This window comes from Eucyclogobius newberryi, unplaced genomic scaffold, assembly GCF_026437365.1.
Source record: "Eucyclogobius newberryi isolate DKJ021-1_F unplaced genomic scaffold, fEucNew1.0.hap1 SCAF_15, whole genome shotgun sequence".
Classification (NCBI taxonomy): Eukaryota; Metazoa; Chordata; class Actinopteri; order Gobiiformes; family Gobiidae; genus Eucyclogobius; species Eucyclogobius newberryi.
This window is the reverse complement of record NW_027315779.1, coordinates 12,579,650-12,594,823: the sequence shown is the minus strand read 5'-3', so window position 1 is coordinate 12,594,823 and position 15,174 is coordinate 12,579,650. Positions and strand designations below refer to the sequence as shown.

The following is a 15,174-nucleotide window of genomic DNA, read 5'->3' as shown; positions in this document are numbered from 1 at the left end:
GACTAAGTCCAGAATGATTTTTTTACCATTTGCAAACGCTTTAAAATCACTTAGTTCTGTTATAGACGTTTTTGAACACGGTACAGTGTCAAAATATTCAGTTGCAAATGGAATAAACTTGGACATCAACATGCTGTGAAACGTTTTGCTCGGATGCTAAAGGATGCTAAAACGATGTAACTTTCCTGTCTCCGTAGAGATGTTGTTGCAATGCCTGAAATTTTTCCACGTTATATCTTTACTCCAGGGGTGCCCAATACATTGATTGTGATCGACCGGTCGATTGCTGAGTCAGTGGAGTCGATCACGCTGAAGCGCGCCGGAAAGCGATGGAAAGCGGCGAAAAGTGCAGAAAAGTGCCGAAGCACGCCTCAAAAATCCGGAAAGAGCCGGAAAGCGCGCCGGAAATATCCGGAAAGCGCGCTGGAAAGTGCCGAAGTGCGCGCTGTGTAATGCAGAGAAAGGAGAGAGGAAGTTCTGGTTAAGCTCAACCTTCTATCATTTGCGTAGTTGTGGTCAGTATATTGTATTTACAAAATACTCTGCTGTATTAAGTGGTCTTGTTAAATAGCTGTAGCTCGTGAGCCGAACATGTGTGGGCACCCCTGCTTTACACCGATCTGTCTTCATGGCCCAATACAAGAATGCACCTTTTGTTTTGGTTTTTTAGAGGTTTTTTGTTGTTGCCGTGAACACATCGGGAATTGAATAAGGTGGATAGGTTTAATGCCATACTGTGGGACATTCTAGGCACTGGATTATCGTCTTCGCGGAGACGAGCACCAGAATAGTTATATTTTGAACCTTTAAATGCTCCTGCGGGTGTTTTAAAATGCGCACCGCGAATTTAAACCTGATTTTGAAAATAGAATTTGCAAATCCGACTGCGGCCATCTTTTTTTTTTTTTGTGTGTGCGTTTGTATTTGTTTTCCCCAAATTGTGCAGCCTCCATTCCCCCCCCCCCCATCTCGTTTGTTTCCAGTCCATAAGCTAAGCCCCTTTTTCCTCTGGCGCCTGGCTACTTCCTGAAATACTCGCTCGCACTCGAAAAACAAAAGGCCTTCCTGTTGTTTGTTGGACAATAGTGAAAAGAAAACATTGCTTTGGCACTGGAGAATATCAGTAATTTAAAACGCTGCTGTATGAAAATGGTTGCTAATATCTTGCTTGAAGATTCAGTCGTATCGAGTGAACTTGAGAAAATAATCCTCTGTTTACAACTCGCCTTTCAACACCGTCTTTTGTTTTCAGGCCAAATACAATGGTTAATTAAGTCACAATTGATCGGTAACATACTTTAAAACATCTTTTAAACACGCATTTTGCAAATAAAAAATAGCGCAGGGGAAGGCGGCGGTGGCCTCTGGTGAGCGCAGGGGAAGGCGGCGGTGGCCTCTGGCGGGCGCAGGGGAAGGCGGCGGTGGCCTCTGGCGGAGCGCAGGGGAAGGCGGCGGTGGCCTCTGGCGGAGCGCAGGGGAAGGCGGCGGTGGCCCTCTGGTGAGCGCAGGGGAAGGCGGCGGTGGCCCTCTGGTGAGCGCAGGGGAAGGCGGCGGTGGCCTCTGGCGGACGAAGGCGGCGGTGGCCTCTGGCGGAGCCGCCGTCCGTCTGTTGCCGGCAGAAGAGCGGCGGCAACTGAGCGAACGCCTGCCGCGCGCATGCCAAGAGCGCGTCAGAACTGAAACACTGCCGCCGAAACGTGCCAACGCCGCGCCTGCATCCCGCACCGTCAATGCCAATTCGCTGCGGGGAGTTTTGGCGCGAACGTGGACGCTTAAACTTTGTGTTGCTGGGCAGATTTTTTAAAGCGTACCAGATGCCCTCCCGCCCGCCTTCAGCGCTGTAGTGTTAGACATGTGAATCTGCAAACGTACAGATAAAAATGACCAGGTTCAGCATTTGTGGGGTTTTCTGTGTAGAGTTTGCTTGTTCTTCCCGTGTTTCTGTGAATGTCATGTGGTTGCGCTTGTTTTCTTTGCTTTTTGAGTGTTTTCTCCTCCTTCGATCTACTCAACATTCAAATTTGGCTTACATTTTTATTAACTTTAATTCATACCCAAAGACGGTCCATAATTGAATTAAATAAAAAACACAACATAGCAGCCCTAAGTGGACATTTAATTTTAACGTTGCTACACTTTTCTTGTTTTTACTCTTTGTGTGGCAAAAACGCGTGTAGGAGTTGCGTCGCTTCCAGAACGTTGGTCCCTGTGACTGACTCCGATTGTGTTTCTACTGAACTTCCTTTATCATCCAGCACTAATATATCGTTATCGTTGTTTTTTAACTGTAAAAACATTTCACCACCAAACTTCTTCACTTCCTCTGATTTATATATTTTCTCTATTTTTTTAATTATTTAATGCTATCACTTTTTTTTGCCCTGTTATGACAGGTCGGACTGCTCATTGAACTTAAAAACTTTAAATGTGGTGACTGAAGACTAAAGTGCAGATTGTGTCTGTTCTGTCATTTAATAATGCAGCTGTCTTTGTTTAAAATTATCTTTTCATATACGTTATAGAGTCTTCTACTCAACACTGAGACTGAACCAGGACTAAACCAGGACTGAACCAGGACTGAACCAGGACTAAACCAGGACTGAACCAGGACTAAACCAGGACTGAACCAGGACTGAACCAGGACTAAACCAGGACTAAACCAGGACTGAACCATGACTAAACCATGACTAAACCAGGTCTAAACCAGGACTGAACCATGACTAAACCAGGACTGAACCAGGACTGAACCAGGACTAAACCATGACTAAACCAGGTCTAAACCAGGACTGAACCAGGTCTAAACCAGGACTAAACCAGGACTGAACCAGGACTAAACCAGGACTAAACCAGGACTGAACCATGACTGAACCATGACTAAACCATGACTAAACCATGACTAAACCAGGTCTAAACCAGGACTGAACCAGGTCTAAACCAGGTCTGAACCAGGACTAAACCAGGACTAAACCAGGACTAAACCAGGACTGAACCAGGACTGAACCAGGTTTAAACCAGGACTAAACCAGGACCGATCCAGGTTTAAACCAGGACTAAAGCAGGACTGAACCAAGACTGAACCAGGACTGAACCAAGACTGAACCAGGACTAAACTAGGACTAAACTAGGACTAAACTAGGACTAAACTAGGACTAAACTAGGACTAAACCAGGACTAAACCAGGACTAAACCAGGTCTAAACCAAGACTGAACCAAGACTGAACCAGGACTGAACCAGGTTTAAACCAGGACTAAACCAGATTCTAAGAGACCAGCTTTTCAACTCAAAAGTGTTTTTCTTTTTTTTTGCCTCCATTTCGATGATTATAAACCGTTTTTAGCCTGTTTCATCCTTTCACGATGATTCTGCTGCAGTGCTTGTTCTTTGGTGTTCCAACACTGCAATCGTCCCACAAATAAAAGCTTTCTTATTTAATTCTGATCTAATTACGATTATGAGCTCTCCTTCCGCTGCAGTAAGTTTTACCGTAACAATAGTATTCATTTGTGTGTTTCCTGTTTGAGAGTTTGGAGAATTCAGATTAACTGTCTGTAAAATATGCAAATTTGACTAAATGAGACTAAGAAGTTAGACAGTCTCCGCACGGCACTTCCTCTGGCACTTAGCTTCATCACGGCTCAAAAATCACCGCAAAAATCACAAATTAATGTTTAAAAAAAAAGCGAGTTGAGTTTGAATTTATAAAAGCAGCATTTACATCTGCTGAAATGCAAAGCCGTACTCCCAAAAGCTGTTCAGAATGTGTTTTTGCAATTGTACTTCTCTTTGTCAAACCAAAAAGACACAAAACGGTTCCTTTTAAATAAAAATAAATTAAAGAACTGTGATTTTGCTTGTTTTTTGCTTGGAATCTTCTGCAGATTCCGCCGGCGTTTTGACGTTTTCCGACTCTGAACAGCCGAAGGAAGCACACGTTCATATTTAATGGTTCATTGTGAATTGATGAGGCGAGTGGGAGACCCCCTCGTCCCCCTCCGCCAGCGGGGGAGCCGTGGAGCTGTCAATTAAAAAATAGGATATTAATTCAGAATAAGGTGTCAATAGTTTTATTTATTTTTGTGTTCATCTTTTGTTCTGGTTTAAAAAAGAAAAAAATCCCCCAAAATCGCGTGTTTCTGATTCATTTGATCTTTTTTATTACGACTGCAACCAACGATTATCGAAGCCACTGGTCAGCGAATACCGTCTGTATTTTCCGGAGTATAATTCACTCCAGCCAAAAAATGCATAATAGAGAAGAAAAAAACATAAGTTGCACTGGAGTATGAAATGCAGTTGCAAGTGTGAAAATAACAAATAATATCACATATAAGTTGCTCATGAGTATAAGTATATAAGTATAAATATAAGTATAAGTCGCCCCCCGGCCAAAACTATGAAAAAACTTATAGTCCGGAAAATACAGTATTTTGTTTTTTTATTTCCATCGCACACTGAGACTTTTTAGATAATTATTGAGCAAACGTGGCGACCGACAGCTTCTAAAAAGAGACATTTTATTGTCATTTTCATTCATTATCGCGCCGCGTTTGTCATTTTCGTTTGCGTTTTAGCGTTTGCTTGTGTCCAGGCAGCGACGATCAATGTACAAGCTATTTTCGCTCAAATGAGCCACGATTCTTCCTCGATTCGAACGGTCACCGGTTCAACTCTAGCCATTTTCCACCGACTCTTGAATCCGCACGCGACAGGAAACGGATCGGACTCGACCGGCCCCGGAGTCCGGACTAATTTCGGTGCCATTTAGGCGCAAACGAGGCGGAACTAGAGATGCAGTCGGTGCGAAAGTGGTCGGCGGCGTTGACGTTTCCATAGGGTTAACGATAGCTCTAATTGTTAGTGATTAAGGCGTGAACGAGGCGGTAATAATGCATGTCCACACAGATTGGAGTGACAGTCGTTAGTATTTACTGTTTAACGATTATTCACGACTATTACTGCGCTTTTATCCGTGCGTTAAACTGCCGTTGTACTTCCCTCCCAGGCTAACCCTCCCCGTCTCTTTCCCTTCTTCGCAGCTTCCCGGCGACCTGAGTAAGATGCAGCTCACAGACCACGCCCACCAGGTCACCCAGAGCCAATCGGGATGCAGCATCGCCAGCGACTCCGGGAGCAGCAGCCTGTCCGACATCTACCAGGTGGGAGTTCCGATCGTCTCAGCTCGGGACAAATCGATATTTACGCTCTCTTGAATCTCCAGCAGACGTCGCTCTTCAGTTTGAAACGAGAAACCGCTCAAAGGAAAGATGTAAAGTGTGACTGAACATAGTTTTTATTGGTTGTTTTTGACCTGATTATACTTTCTTTACGCAGAGCAATGCACGTTAAACAGCAATTCAAATCATATTTTTTGGGTGAAATTATCAGTATTGGCTCAAAATATTTGCAGAGCTCATCGGCCATCTCTACCGATCATTCTTATGTTTTTATTAGCCTCAGTTTAGTCTGATCTTATGCTTTTATACACATTTAGAAGGCAATGCTGAATTTGGCTTCACTTTAATTAAACCATTACCAGTAGAAATAGCCTTATTTGCTCTAATATTGTTGAATAATGTTTTAAACTCGTCCACAGCTTCAGGGCATTACAGTTTGAATTAGTCTTTTGTATAAGGCAGGGCTATTCAACATAAGGCCCGGGGGCCAAATCTGGCCCTACAAACGATTTAATCCGGCCCACGACCCATCTTCCAAATACCTATATATTATTTTAAATCTTTTTATTGGTTTCATTCTGGGTTAGCACTAGTTTAGACCTGTTTTGGTCTTGTTTAGTCCTGGTTCAGATCTGGTTCTAGTCTAGTCCTAGTTTGATTCTGGTTCAGTCTTGGATGAGCAAGTTTACAAAGTAATGTTGATTTTATACAAAATGTGAATCTATCAATAGCCATTTTATTGAATAGCCCTGGTAGAAGGCAATATTTTTTTCACTGTATGATTTATGCTTATGTTTGAGGCCTGTTAAATGAGTAATCGGCGCATCGCTGTCATTAATAATGTTTGTAGCTGCGCAGAGTCTGACCGCTGCATGTGGAGGACGTCAGGATCCAAGCGATGCCACTAAATAACCCGATACAAATAGATTGATTATGTATTTGGGTTATTCCCTCTTTACACACTGACAAACATGTGATAGGTTTATTCAAGTATTAAATTGTATTAAAATGACTCAAATCTAGCGACGCAGTCAGACGCCAAGCCATTTTCACGTGTGTGTTCGCAGCCTCTTGTTACGGTGAGCAGTGCTTCTTCCTGTTGCTCAGCTTCGTCCTTCTCCCGCTGTGAAACTGAAAGGTCAAATACAGGAAATGAGCTTAACCTTTTGAGCGCTCGGATCTACCTTTGCCTTCAGGTGCGGCGGCTGCAAGCGTCGGTCACGGGGACGGATGTAGACGTTCGGCTGCAGTGACCATGCGTCGCCCTCCCAAATGCTAGACAGATGCTAGGTTTTATTATCAAGCTTTAACATAAGTAGATCATCATGTTGCATCTTGTCCACTGCAAACATCCGTATTGATTATCGCGGCTTTGTCACGGAAACAGGTCCGGGCACTTCCTGTTCAAAGCTGCTGAACAGATGTAGTTGAATGCAAGAATTCACCGTCATTGCTGCGCGGAACGATGGAATCACATTAGAGCATGAGCCGGCGTGGCATTTAGTGCAGCTTGTAAAGTTCAGATGTGGAGAAGGTGAACATAGACAATAGGTCGTCATAGAGCGTTAACGCTGCAACGTGACGAGGGAGAGACGTGAGGTAGAGAACAATGGCGGTAACCAAAGTGTGTGTGTGTGTATAGACCAGATGAAGAGCAGGTGCATTCGCTGTCGTTCTACCACGGGTTCTTTCTGCTTTCTTGTCATCCACTTCTTCCTTTGGTTCTTGCCCTTTTCTCCTGCGCAGCCCTCTTCCGTGCTCGTCCCCGCTCTCGCCTCTCGCAGCTTATTTCCTCCGTGGATTGGCGTGACAGCTGTGCCGAATGTGCCGGCGCTCTGAGCCTCTGAGATCCTCGTCTGAAAAAGCAGCCCGTCCTCCTCTAAACGCGAGCAGCAGTCTTTTGGGATTTGGCTGAGAGGACATGTCCTGTATTTCTCTGTAAAGTGACTTATGTCTGAACTCCAAAGGGTCGTGGCTCTAGGACAAAAGAAAGCGCTAACGAAATGGAACGGAATTAATCTGTCAACTTTTCCGTCTGACCTTCTCCTTTCTCCGACACGACTATTCCAAGTACATCAATAAGAGAAACGTGCAATCAAGTCTGTGAAATGTGTTGAATTAGGGCTAGGCGATACAAAAATACACAAAAAATCGATGAATAATGCTCGATAACGATATTCAACGATATGTCAATCCGACGGAATACGTTCAATCGTCCTCCATTTCTCTAACCGTGTGCTTTTCCGCGTGTCCTTAGGCGACGGAGAGCGACCTGGGCGACGTGGACCTCTCGGGGCTCCCCGAAGCCGCGGTGGACTCGGAGGAAGAGGAGGACGAAGACCTGGAGCGGGCCTCGGACGCGCTGCTGGGACGGGACCTGGTGCGCGAGTGTCTGGAGAAGGACCCGCAGGACCGCAACGACGATGACATTGGTACGTTTTCATGGGACACGCATCGGGCACAGTTCAGGACAGGGATGTATCAAGAATATAAGAGATTGGATCATGTATTTGTGAAACCCGGAGTTGTATTTGGCTTGCTTCACGTTTGATTGTTTGTTTGTTTGTTTGTTTGTTATTTGAATCCTCGTTAGTAAGTCTGTTAGTAAGTAAAACACTCATCGGTAGAAATCCTGCACCGTTTTAACCCGTATTACCCCTGTGCGCCTACATTAGCGAACATCCTGTGAACGTTGTTTTGTTGGCTTCTCTGTGATTGATCGGCGACTGTTTCGTTGTTGCCCGTCGAGGGATCTGCTGTCGAGACTTTGAGCGTTGCGAAAATGAATTGAATTGGCGTGTCGGAGGCGGGCTTGCTCTTGTTTATTTACCCCCATGGTAATTCTCTCTGTTGCCAGTAGATGGAGTTTTAGCTCGATTCCTGGTGAGGGAAATTTACTGAAGTAATATGAAATGCCAAGGCAAAGGTTCAAAGAGCTTAAAGGCAATAATAATACAAATAATGCTGAATTTCTGCCCGTAACTGCTTTGTTTCCATGATGTTCCGCAGTATAGCATTAAACTGGAGAAGGTGACACGGCCAGGCTATATTATAGGTCGGATCTGTGGAGAGGCGACGCACTCACAAAAGAATACTTGTTTTCCAAGGTGTTTTTTTGAGAATTAAAAACTTTAAGTGAATAAATGACAAGTATCGTAAAAAAAAAAAAAAACATACATAAGTCGCACTGGAGTTTAAGTTGCATTTTTTGTGGAAATTTAAATGATACATTCCAAGGCCAAGAACAGACATTTCATCTTGAAATGCAGTTTAAAAAAATAACAGATTAGAGATCATGGTGAATAGGTGTACGTATGCTAACGCTAACACCTTCAGCTACATGAGGCACAGACAGAACTGTGGTAAGTTTCTGGTATGTTAACGTAACATATGAACAGTTATTCAGATAACTATAGCATAAAGAACATGCTAACAAGTTTACCAAAGCATCAGTATTACCCCAAATCACTAAATCCATTGAATTCTTCTTCCTCTGTGTCACTTCTAAACAACTCCACAAACTCCAGAGGTAGAGGAAGTGCAGATTCTTCTTCTGCGTCGCTTAGAGCGCCCTCTTGTGGTCTTATAGTCAGGAAAATACGGTAGATGCGTTTAATGCCATACTTTGGAACATTCTAGGCAATGGCACAACATCTCCACGGAAACGAGCAGGTGCAGCTTTGACAGAGGTAAAAGAGTTGTTTCTCGTTCAGGATTCACGTGGAGTTGTCACAGACGCTCAGGACCTTGCGGCGCTTCTAAGCTCTGGCGCCCTTCCGCCCGGCGCGTTCGCAAACGGGCAAACGTAGGGGCAGCTCAATTAGTGCTCAGCGGGTCGTGCAGGAGGAGGAGGCGGCGGCGGCACTTCAAAGCCCCCGCACTGAGAGGCGGCATTCAGGACGATCGGTTCATCTGCGAAAAAGGCTGCGCGCAAGAGACGCGTCAACAAATACGGGAGTTGTTGTTGCGCGTTCATCAAAGAAGTTTAGAATGGAGATGATGAACTGCGGTCTTTGCGTGTCAAAGCGATATTCATGGGTCTCAACTTCCTGTTTTGTGTGACAATTTCAGGACTTTTTCCCATTCAAAACATATAATATTTAGTTTTATGGCAACGGCCCAAGGTCCCCATCATTGTGAAACCATAAATACAAGCGTTATGTGTTATTATCGTCAGAGGCGGGGCTTGAGTCACTATTCTGATGACATGTAAACGCTCTCTCTTCTTTCTCACACTTATTGTGCTTTATCTCCTATATTTTGTAAATATAGTTAGTATATTTTTTCTATTTTATTGTACGATAGGGACACGCGCTGGAATAGTTTTTTAATTCAACTGTTTTTGACTTTTTTCGGCTGGATTTGAGAGTTTTTCGTTGCGTTCGTTGTGTTGTTGTGACGTGAGCTAGCTCCGAGCGAGCCCACCAGCCCCTCCCCGCGCCCTCCGGCCGCGCTAAAGTACGGCGTGTCGTCGGTACACGTTTATATACACGTTTATATGAAAGAGGAACTTCACGAACGATCGGGACACGCACTGGAATCGCTTTAAATTAACTTGTTTTGACTTTGTTCGGCTGGATTGAGTGTTTTCGTCGTGTCGTTGCGATGTGTTTTGGCTCTGAGTCCCCCGGCTCCGGCCCCGCCCCCCGGCTCCGGCCCCGCCCCCCGGCCAGCGCCGTACCGCGTTTACACAAAGGAGGAACTCATGAAACTGCGGAGAACTGTCGTCTTACCCGGAGATCGTCACGTTATCCCGTCGCAATACTGACCTAACCTAATACTGATGTGCAATTCTGTCGTATGTGCAATTACTGTGAAATTCATGTGCAATCTATGTGCTGTCGTGACACATATTCATGTGCAATAACTGTCGGGATCACATGCAATGGTATTTATGTATTTATTTGTCTATGGGAGTTTTTATTTATTTATAGGAGATCTTCTACTGAAAGTGTTTTTCAGACTTCCTATAAGTGATCTGTTCTTCTGTATCTACCTCTATATCTACCTGCGTTGCACCAATGAAATTTCCCCATGTGGGACAATAAAGGATTATCTTATCTTATGTGACTTGATCAAATGGACTAATCTGTGAGACAACTCAACGTTTCTCCTCCTAGAGTTTAGCTAACACTCTTTTATTCTTTAGACTTTATTCTTTAGGCTTTATTCTTTAGACTTTATTCTTTCTGCCACATCTCGGGTATTTTTGACCCCCTGAACATCAATGAAAAGTCACGGGTCACAGAGGCTCTCTCTCTCTCTTTCTCCCTGCTCAGGTCTGCGTTCAGCAAGATCTTGCATTTTATCAGGACAAACTATTTGAATCGCGAACTACGCAATCATCAACGGTGAATTACTGAGCGTCGTTTGGTATGCTGCAAAATTCAGCAGAAAACATGGAGGCGCGGGGAAGGCGGTCGCGCGGGGAAGGCGGTCGCGCGAGAAAGGCGGTCGCGCGAGAAAGGCGGTCGCGCGGGGAAGGCGAGCGCCATCATGCCGCTACCGCAGCTTTAAATTTTTTATTTTTTTTGTTCTTACTGTTATATTGAGACCGCAACGATCAATTAACTGAATGATCATGACTTGTTCTCACCTCTGATTGTTATTCTTGACAAATTAAACCAACTTAAAAGAAAACAGTAATTTTTAACCGCACTGTATTCATAAAAAATAAAAATTAAGCGCACATAAAAGCAGCACATAAAAGTTTGTTCATAACAGAGAATCTAAGACAAAGACCGGACTGCTTTTGCTTTAGGTGTTTTATTCCTGCGAAACGGGCCTTTAAAAAAAAACAAAAAAAACATGACCAGCATCGCAGAGAATGCGGCGACCGTTTGACCCGCTTTTGTTCAGACCGAAGTCGGAAGGCGCAGAGAGGAAATGAAAGCGGCCGAGCCCGGGTCGCCGCGTTCTGCCGGAGAGAGATTGGAGGAGGAAGCTTCTGGCGGCGGGGCGATGCGGCGCTCGGAGGACCGCAGGGGTTCAGTCATATATGCTTTTGTCGCCGGCGCGGATCCTTTCAGCGTTTTAAGAAAGCGGCTTTAGTCTTTGCCAGAATCGTTGGGAAATCACGTTGTTTGTCGCGATGTGTCTCGTTTGTGTCAAAGTAGAGCTGGGAATCGCACGGTCCCTCACGCTTCGATGCAATATATACATGATACGATAATATCACGATTTTTGCGATACATGTGGCAATCAATAAAACGCTCATGACATGCTACAATCACGATTTTATTTTTTTCAAACAACCCTTCCAACAAAGTTTTTCTTCAAACCACGACCTGCACCGACTCAAAAAGAAACACTGTCATTTTAATCTTCAAAATGTCAAATGTTTTGCGTAAAAAGGTTTCCTTTCTTTAGTAGAAAAAGGATTCAGTTGGAGTCATCAGGACTCTACTAAACTAAATGTTTTCGACTCATCTAAGAGTCATTCTCAATCTGCGAATCAGGAGCGGGAACTCTGGATATTTATCATATTCTGGGTTTGCCCTGCCCACCGGGCAAATATGTATATACATTTTAAAATTGAAACAAATGAAACAGTTAATAATAATAATAAAAATGTATCTCACCTAAACCAGCTGATGCGGTATCCAAGAATCGTTCTGCTTCGGTAGTCGTTGATACCAATATTTGACCATATCAAGGCAAGGCAAGGCAAGGCAAGGCAAGGCAAGTTTATTTGTAGAGCACATTTCATACACAAGGCAATTCAAAGTGCTTCACAGCAGGAAAAATGCATTCAAATCACAAAGAAATTACAGAAATACAATAAAATTAACTAAATTAAAAATTATCAATCCAACTGATTTTCTAAACTAATAAAATCACAAACAAAAGAGAAGAGTGCAAAGAAAAAATCCTTTCAGTCATATGCGCAGCTAAACAAAACTGTTTTTAGCTTAAATTTGAACATTGTCAGAGTTGAAGCCTGTCTCACATCTTCAGGAAGACTGTTCCAGATTTTAGCTGCATAAAACTGAAACGCAGATTCCCCATGTTTTGTCCTGACTCTGGGCACCAGCAGGAGGCCGGTCCCTGAGGTCCTCAGAGTCCGAGATGGTTCATATGGCACTAACATATCCAATATGTACTTTGGTGCTAGGCCATGGAGAGACTTGTACACAAGCAGAGCTGCTTTAAAGTCTATTCTCTGAGCCACAGGGAGCCAGTGCAGAGACCTGAGAACAGGACTAATGTGATCATACTTCCTGGTTCTAGTCAGGACCCGAGCAGCAGCGTTCTGGATGTACTGCAGCTGTTTTACAACTCGTTTGGAGAGACCAGTGAGCAGGCCGTTACAGTAGTCTAATCTACTGGAGACAAACGCATGGATAAGTCTCTCTAAATCTGGTTTTGACACTATATTTTTGATTTTGGCAATGTTTTTTAGATGGTAAAAAGCTGCTGATGTTATTGATTTGACGTGGCTATTAAAGTTCAAGTCTGAGTCCATTATTACCCCCAGATTTCTAATTTGGTTTGTAGGTTTTAGAGCGAGACTCTGGAGGTGACCGCTAACACTTTCTCTTTGTTTCTGTGGGCCAAAAACGATTATTTCAGTCTTGTCTGAGTTCAGCTGGAGAAAGTTGTTTTGCATCCACAAACTGATCTGTTGGATGCAGTGACAGAGTGAATCTACTGGTCCATAGTCACCTGCCGATAGTGAAACATAGATCTGAGTGTCGTCTGCATAATTGTGATAGGACACATTTTCACTGCGTATCAACTGACCTAACGGCAGCATGTAGAGGTTGAACAGAAGGGGACCCAGGACTGACCCTTGGGGCACTCCACAGGTCAGGGTCATGTGGTCTGAGACACAGCTACCAATTTCAACAAAGTACTTCCTGTCTTCCAGATAGGACCTTAACCAGTTTAGGGCAGTGCCAGTGATGCCCACCCAGTCCTCTAGTCTCTGTAAGAGGATCCCATGATCGACAGTGTCAAAAGCAGCACTCAGATCTAACAGAATTAAGACTGAGGCTTTGCCCGTGTCAGTGTCCAGGCGGATGTCATTTGTCACCTTGACAAGAGCAGTCTCAGTGCTGTGATGAGGTCTAAAACCTGACTGAAAAACATCAAATGAGTTGTTTATTAAGAGGAAATCTGTGAGCTGTTGGTAAACAACCTTTTCAAGGACTTTGCCCAAAAATGGCAGATTAGAGATGGGCCGGTAATGACTCAGTACTGCGGCATCAAGACTGCTCTTCTTTAGGAGAGGCTTTATGACCGCAGTTTTCAAAGACATTGGGAATGTTCCAGATTGAAGCGACATGTTAACTATGTGAGTGAATGGTGCTAACAAACTGTTCAGCACAGACTTTAGAAATCTGGTGGGTAACACATTAAGGCAGCATGTAGATGAACTCAGACTGGTGATGATCTCATGGACAGTTTTGTCAGTTACTGGTGCAAAGTGGTTAGCTCTAAGTGTCTTGGTGGTTTTAGGGTAATTTTTTGCATTGTGGGATTTATAGCATTTTTAATGCCCTGAACTTTGTCATTAAAGAATAATGCAAACTCATTACACTTGGATGTAGAAATGAGTTCTAACGGCAGCTGAGCTGGAGGGTTTGTTAATCTGTTTACTGTGGCAAACAGGACACGCGAGTTGTTACTGCAGCTTCCAATTATTTCAGAAAAATATCTTTCCCTAGTTCTACATAAGATTAGGTTGTACATGTTCAGCTTTTCTTTGTAAATCTCTTTTTGAACCTGGAGCTTTGACTTGCGCCATGTCCGTTCGGCCCTGCGGCACTCCCTTTTCTGTGCCGTGACCGAATCATCATTTCTCCACGGCGCCTTCTGCTTATTTTTAACCATTTTAGCCTTTATAGGGGCGATGGTGTCCAGAACATTCAAAACACTAGATGTAACAGAGTTCAACAAATCATTTACATTAGAACATGAGACATTTTCAAAGTTTATCATTTCCATAAACAGTGCACCTGTGCCATCACTTATGTGTCTCCTCTGAACAACTGCAGGACCAACCGGTGGTTTGGGAGAAACAGACAGGTCAAAGAAGACACAGAAATTATCAGACAGAGCAACATCGATCACATTAACATTTGAAATATTTACCCCCTTTGTAATTATGAGATCTAGAGTGTGTCCTTTGCTGTGGGTGGGGCCTCTCACATGCTGAGTAAGACTGAAGGTTTCAAGGACAGCATCAAGCTCTTTAGCGTTTCTGTCACAAACATTATCAACATGCACGTTGAAATCACCTGTAATGACCAAACCATCAAAGTCTGTGCATATGACTGAAAGCATCTCAGTAAAATCATCAATAAAACTTTGGCAGTGCTGGGGAGGCTTGTATAAAACAATGAAGAGAATGGATGGAGACCGTTTTAGCTCCATTTTAAAGGATACATACTCAAATGATGAAAACACCCCAAAAGACAACCTGCGGGTAATTATTTCATCTCTAAAGACAGTACAGACTCCACCCCCTTTTTTGTTTTCTCGTGTTTCAGATTCAAACTTAAAGTTGGGTGTAGCAGATTCTATCAGAACTACATTTCCTGTGTTTTTGTCAAGCCATGTTTCAGTTAAAAACATAAAATCAAGATTATAAGAAGAAATAAAATTATTAATTAAGAGAGATTTGTTACATAAGCATCTGACATTTAGCACAGCAAGTTTCAGACTAGTTTCAGTGGGACTGGGCTTTATCTTTTCACAGGGAATATGAATCACATTTCTCAGATTGGGCCTGACTCGCATTTTGTTTTTCCATCTGTGTGATGATGTGACTACAGAAATAGCACTAGGGGGGGCTCTTTTTACATAGGGCCCCGGGTTGGTTTGATTTTTAATGTGACAATAAGTCCCGGCAACGCTGAGACCCAGTGCATCCTAGCTATGGGAGATACCAGGTAAAAGGCGAGGTTGGATGGGTGGTGGGGCTTTTGTAGCCAAGGAGAGTTTGGGACCAGGTGAGAGGCGAGGGGGGATGGGTGGTGGGGCTTTTGTTGGTTG

The 15,174-nt window shown here is 43.7% G+C and overlaps 1 protein-coding gene across 2 annotated transcripts in view; it reads left to right on the top strand.

Annotated features, from left to right (window-relative positions):
• The window catches only part of rapgef6 (Rap guanine nucleotide exchange factor (GEF) 6), a 180,399-nt gene that overhangs the window by 106,194 nt on the left and 59,031 nt on the right, over positions 1-15,174 (top strand). For both annotated transcript variants that reach the window (XM_072446055.1, XM_072446054.1), the window contains exons 8-9: positions 5,038-5,157; positions 7,433-7,607. In XM_072446055.1, coding sequence (XP_072302156.1) covers positions 5,038-5,157; positions 7,433-7,607 — 295 coding nt within the window. The remainder of the gene's footprint in view (positions 1-5,037; positions 5,158-7,432; positions 7,608-15,174) is intronic.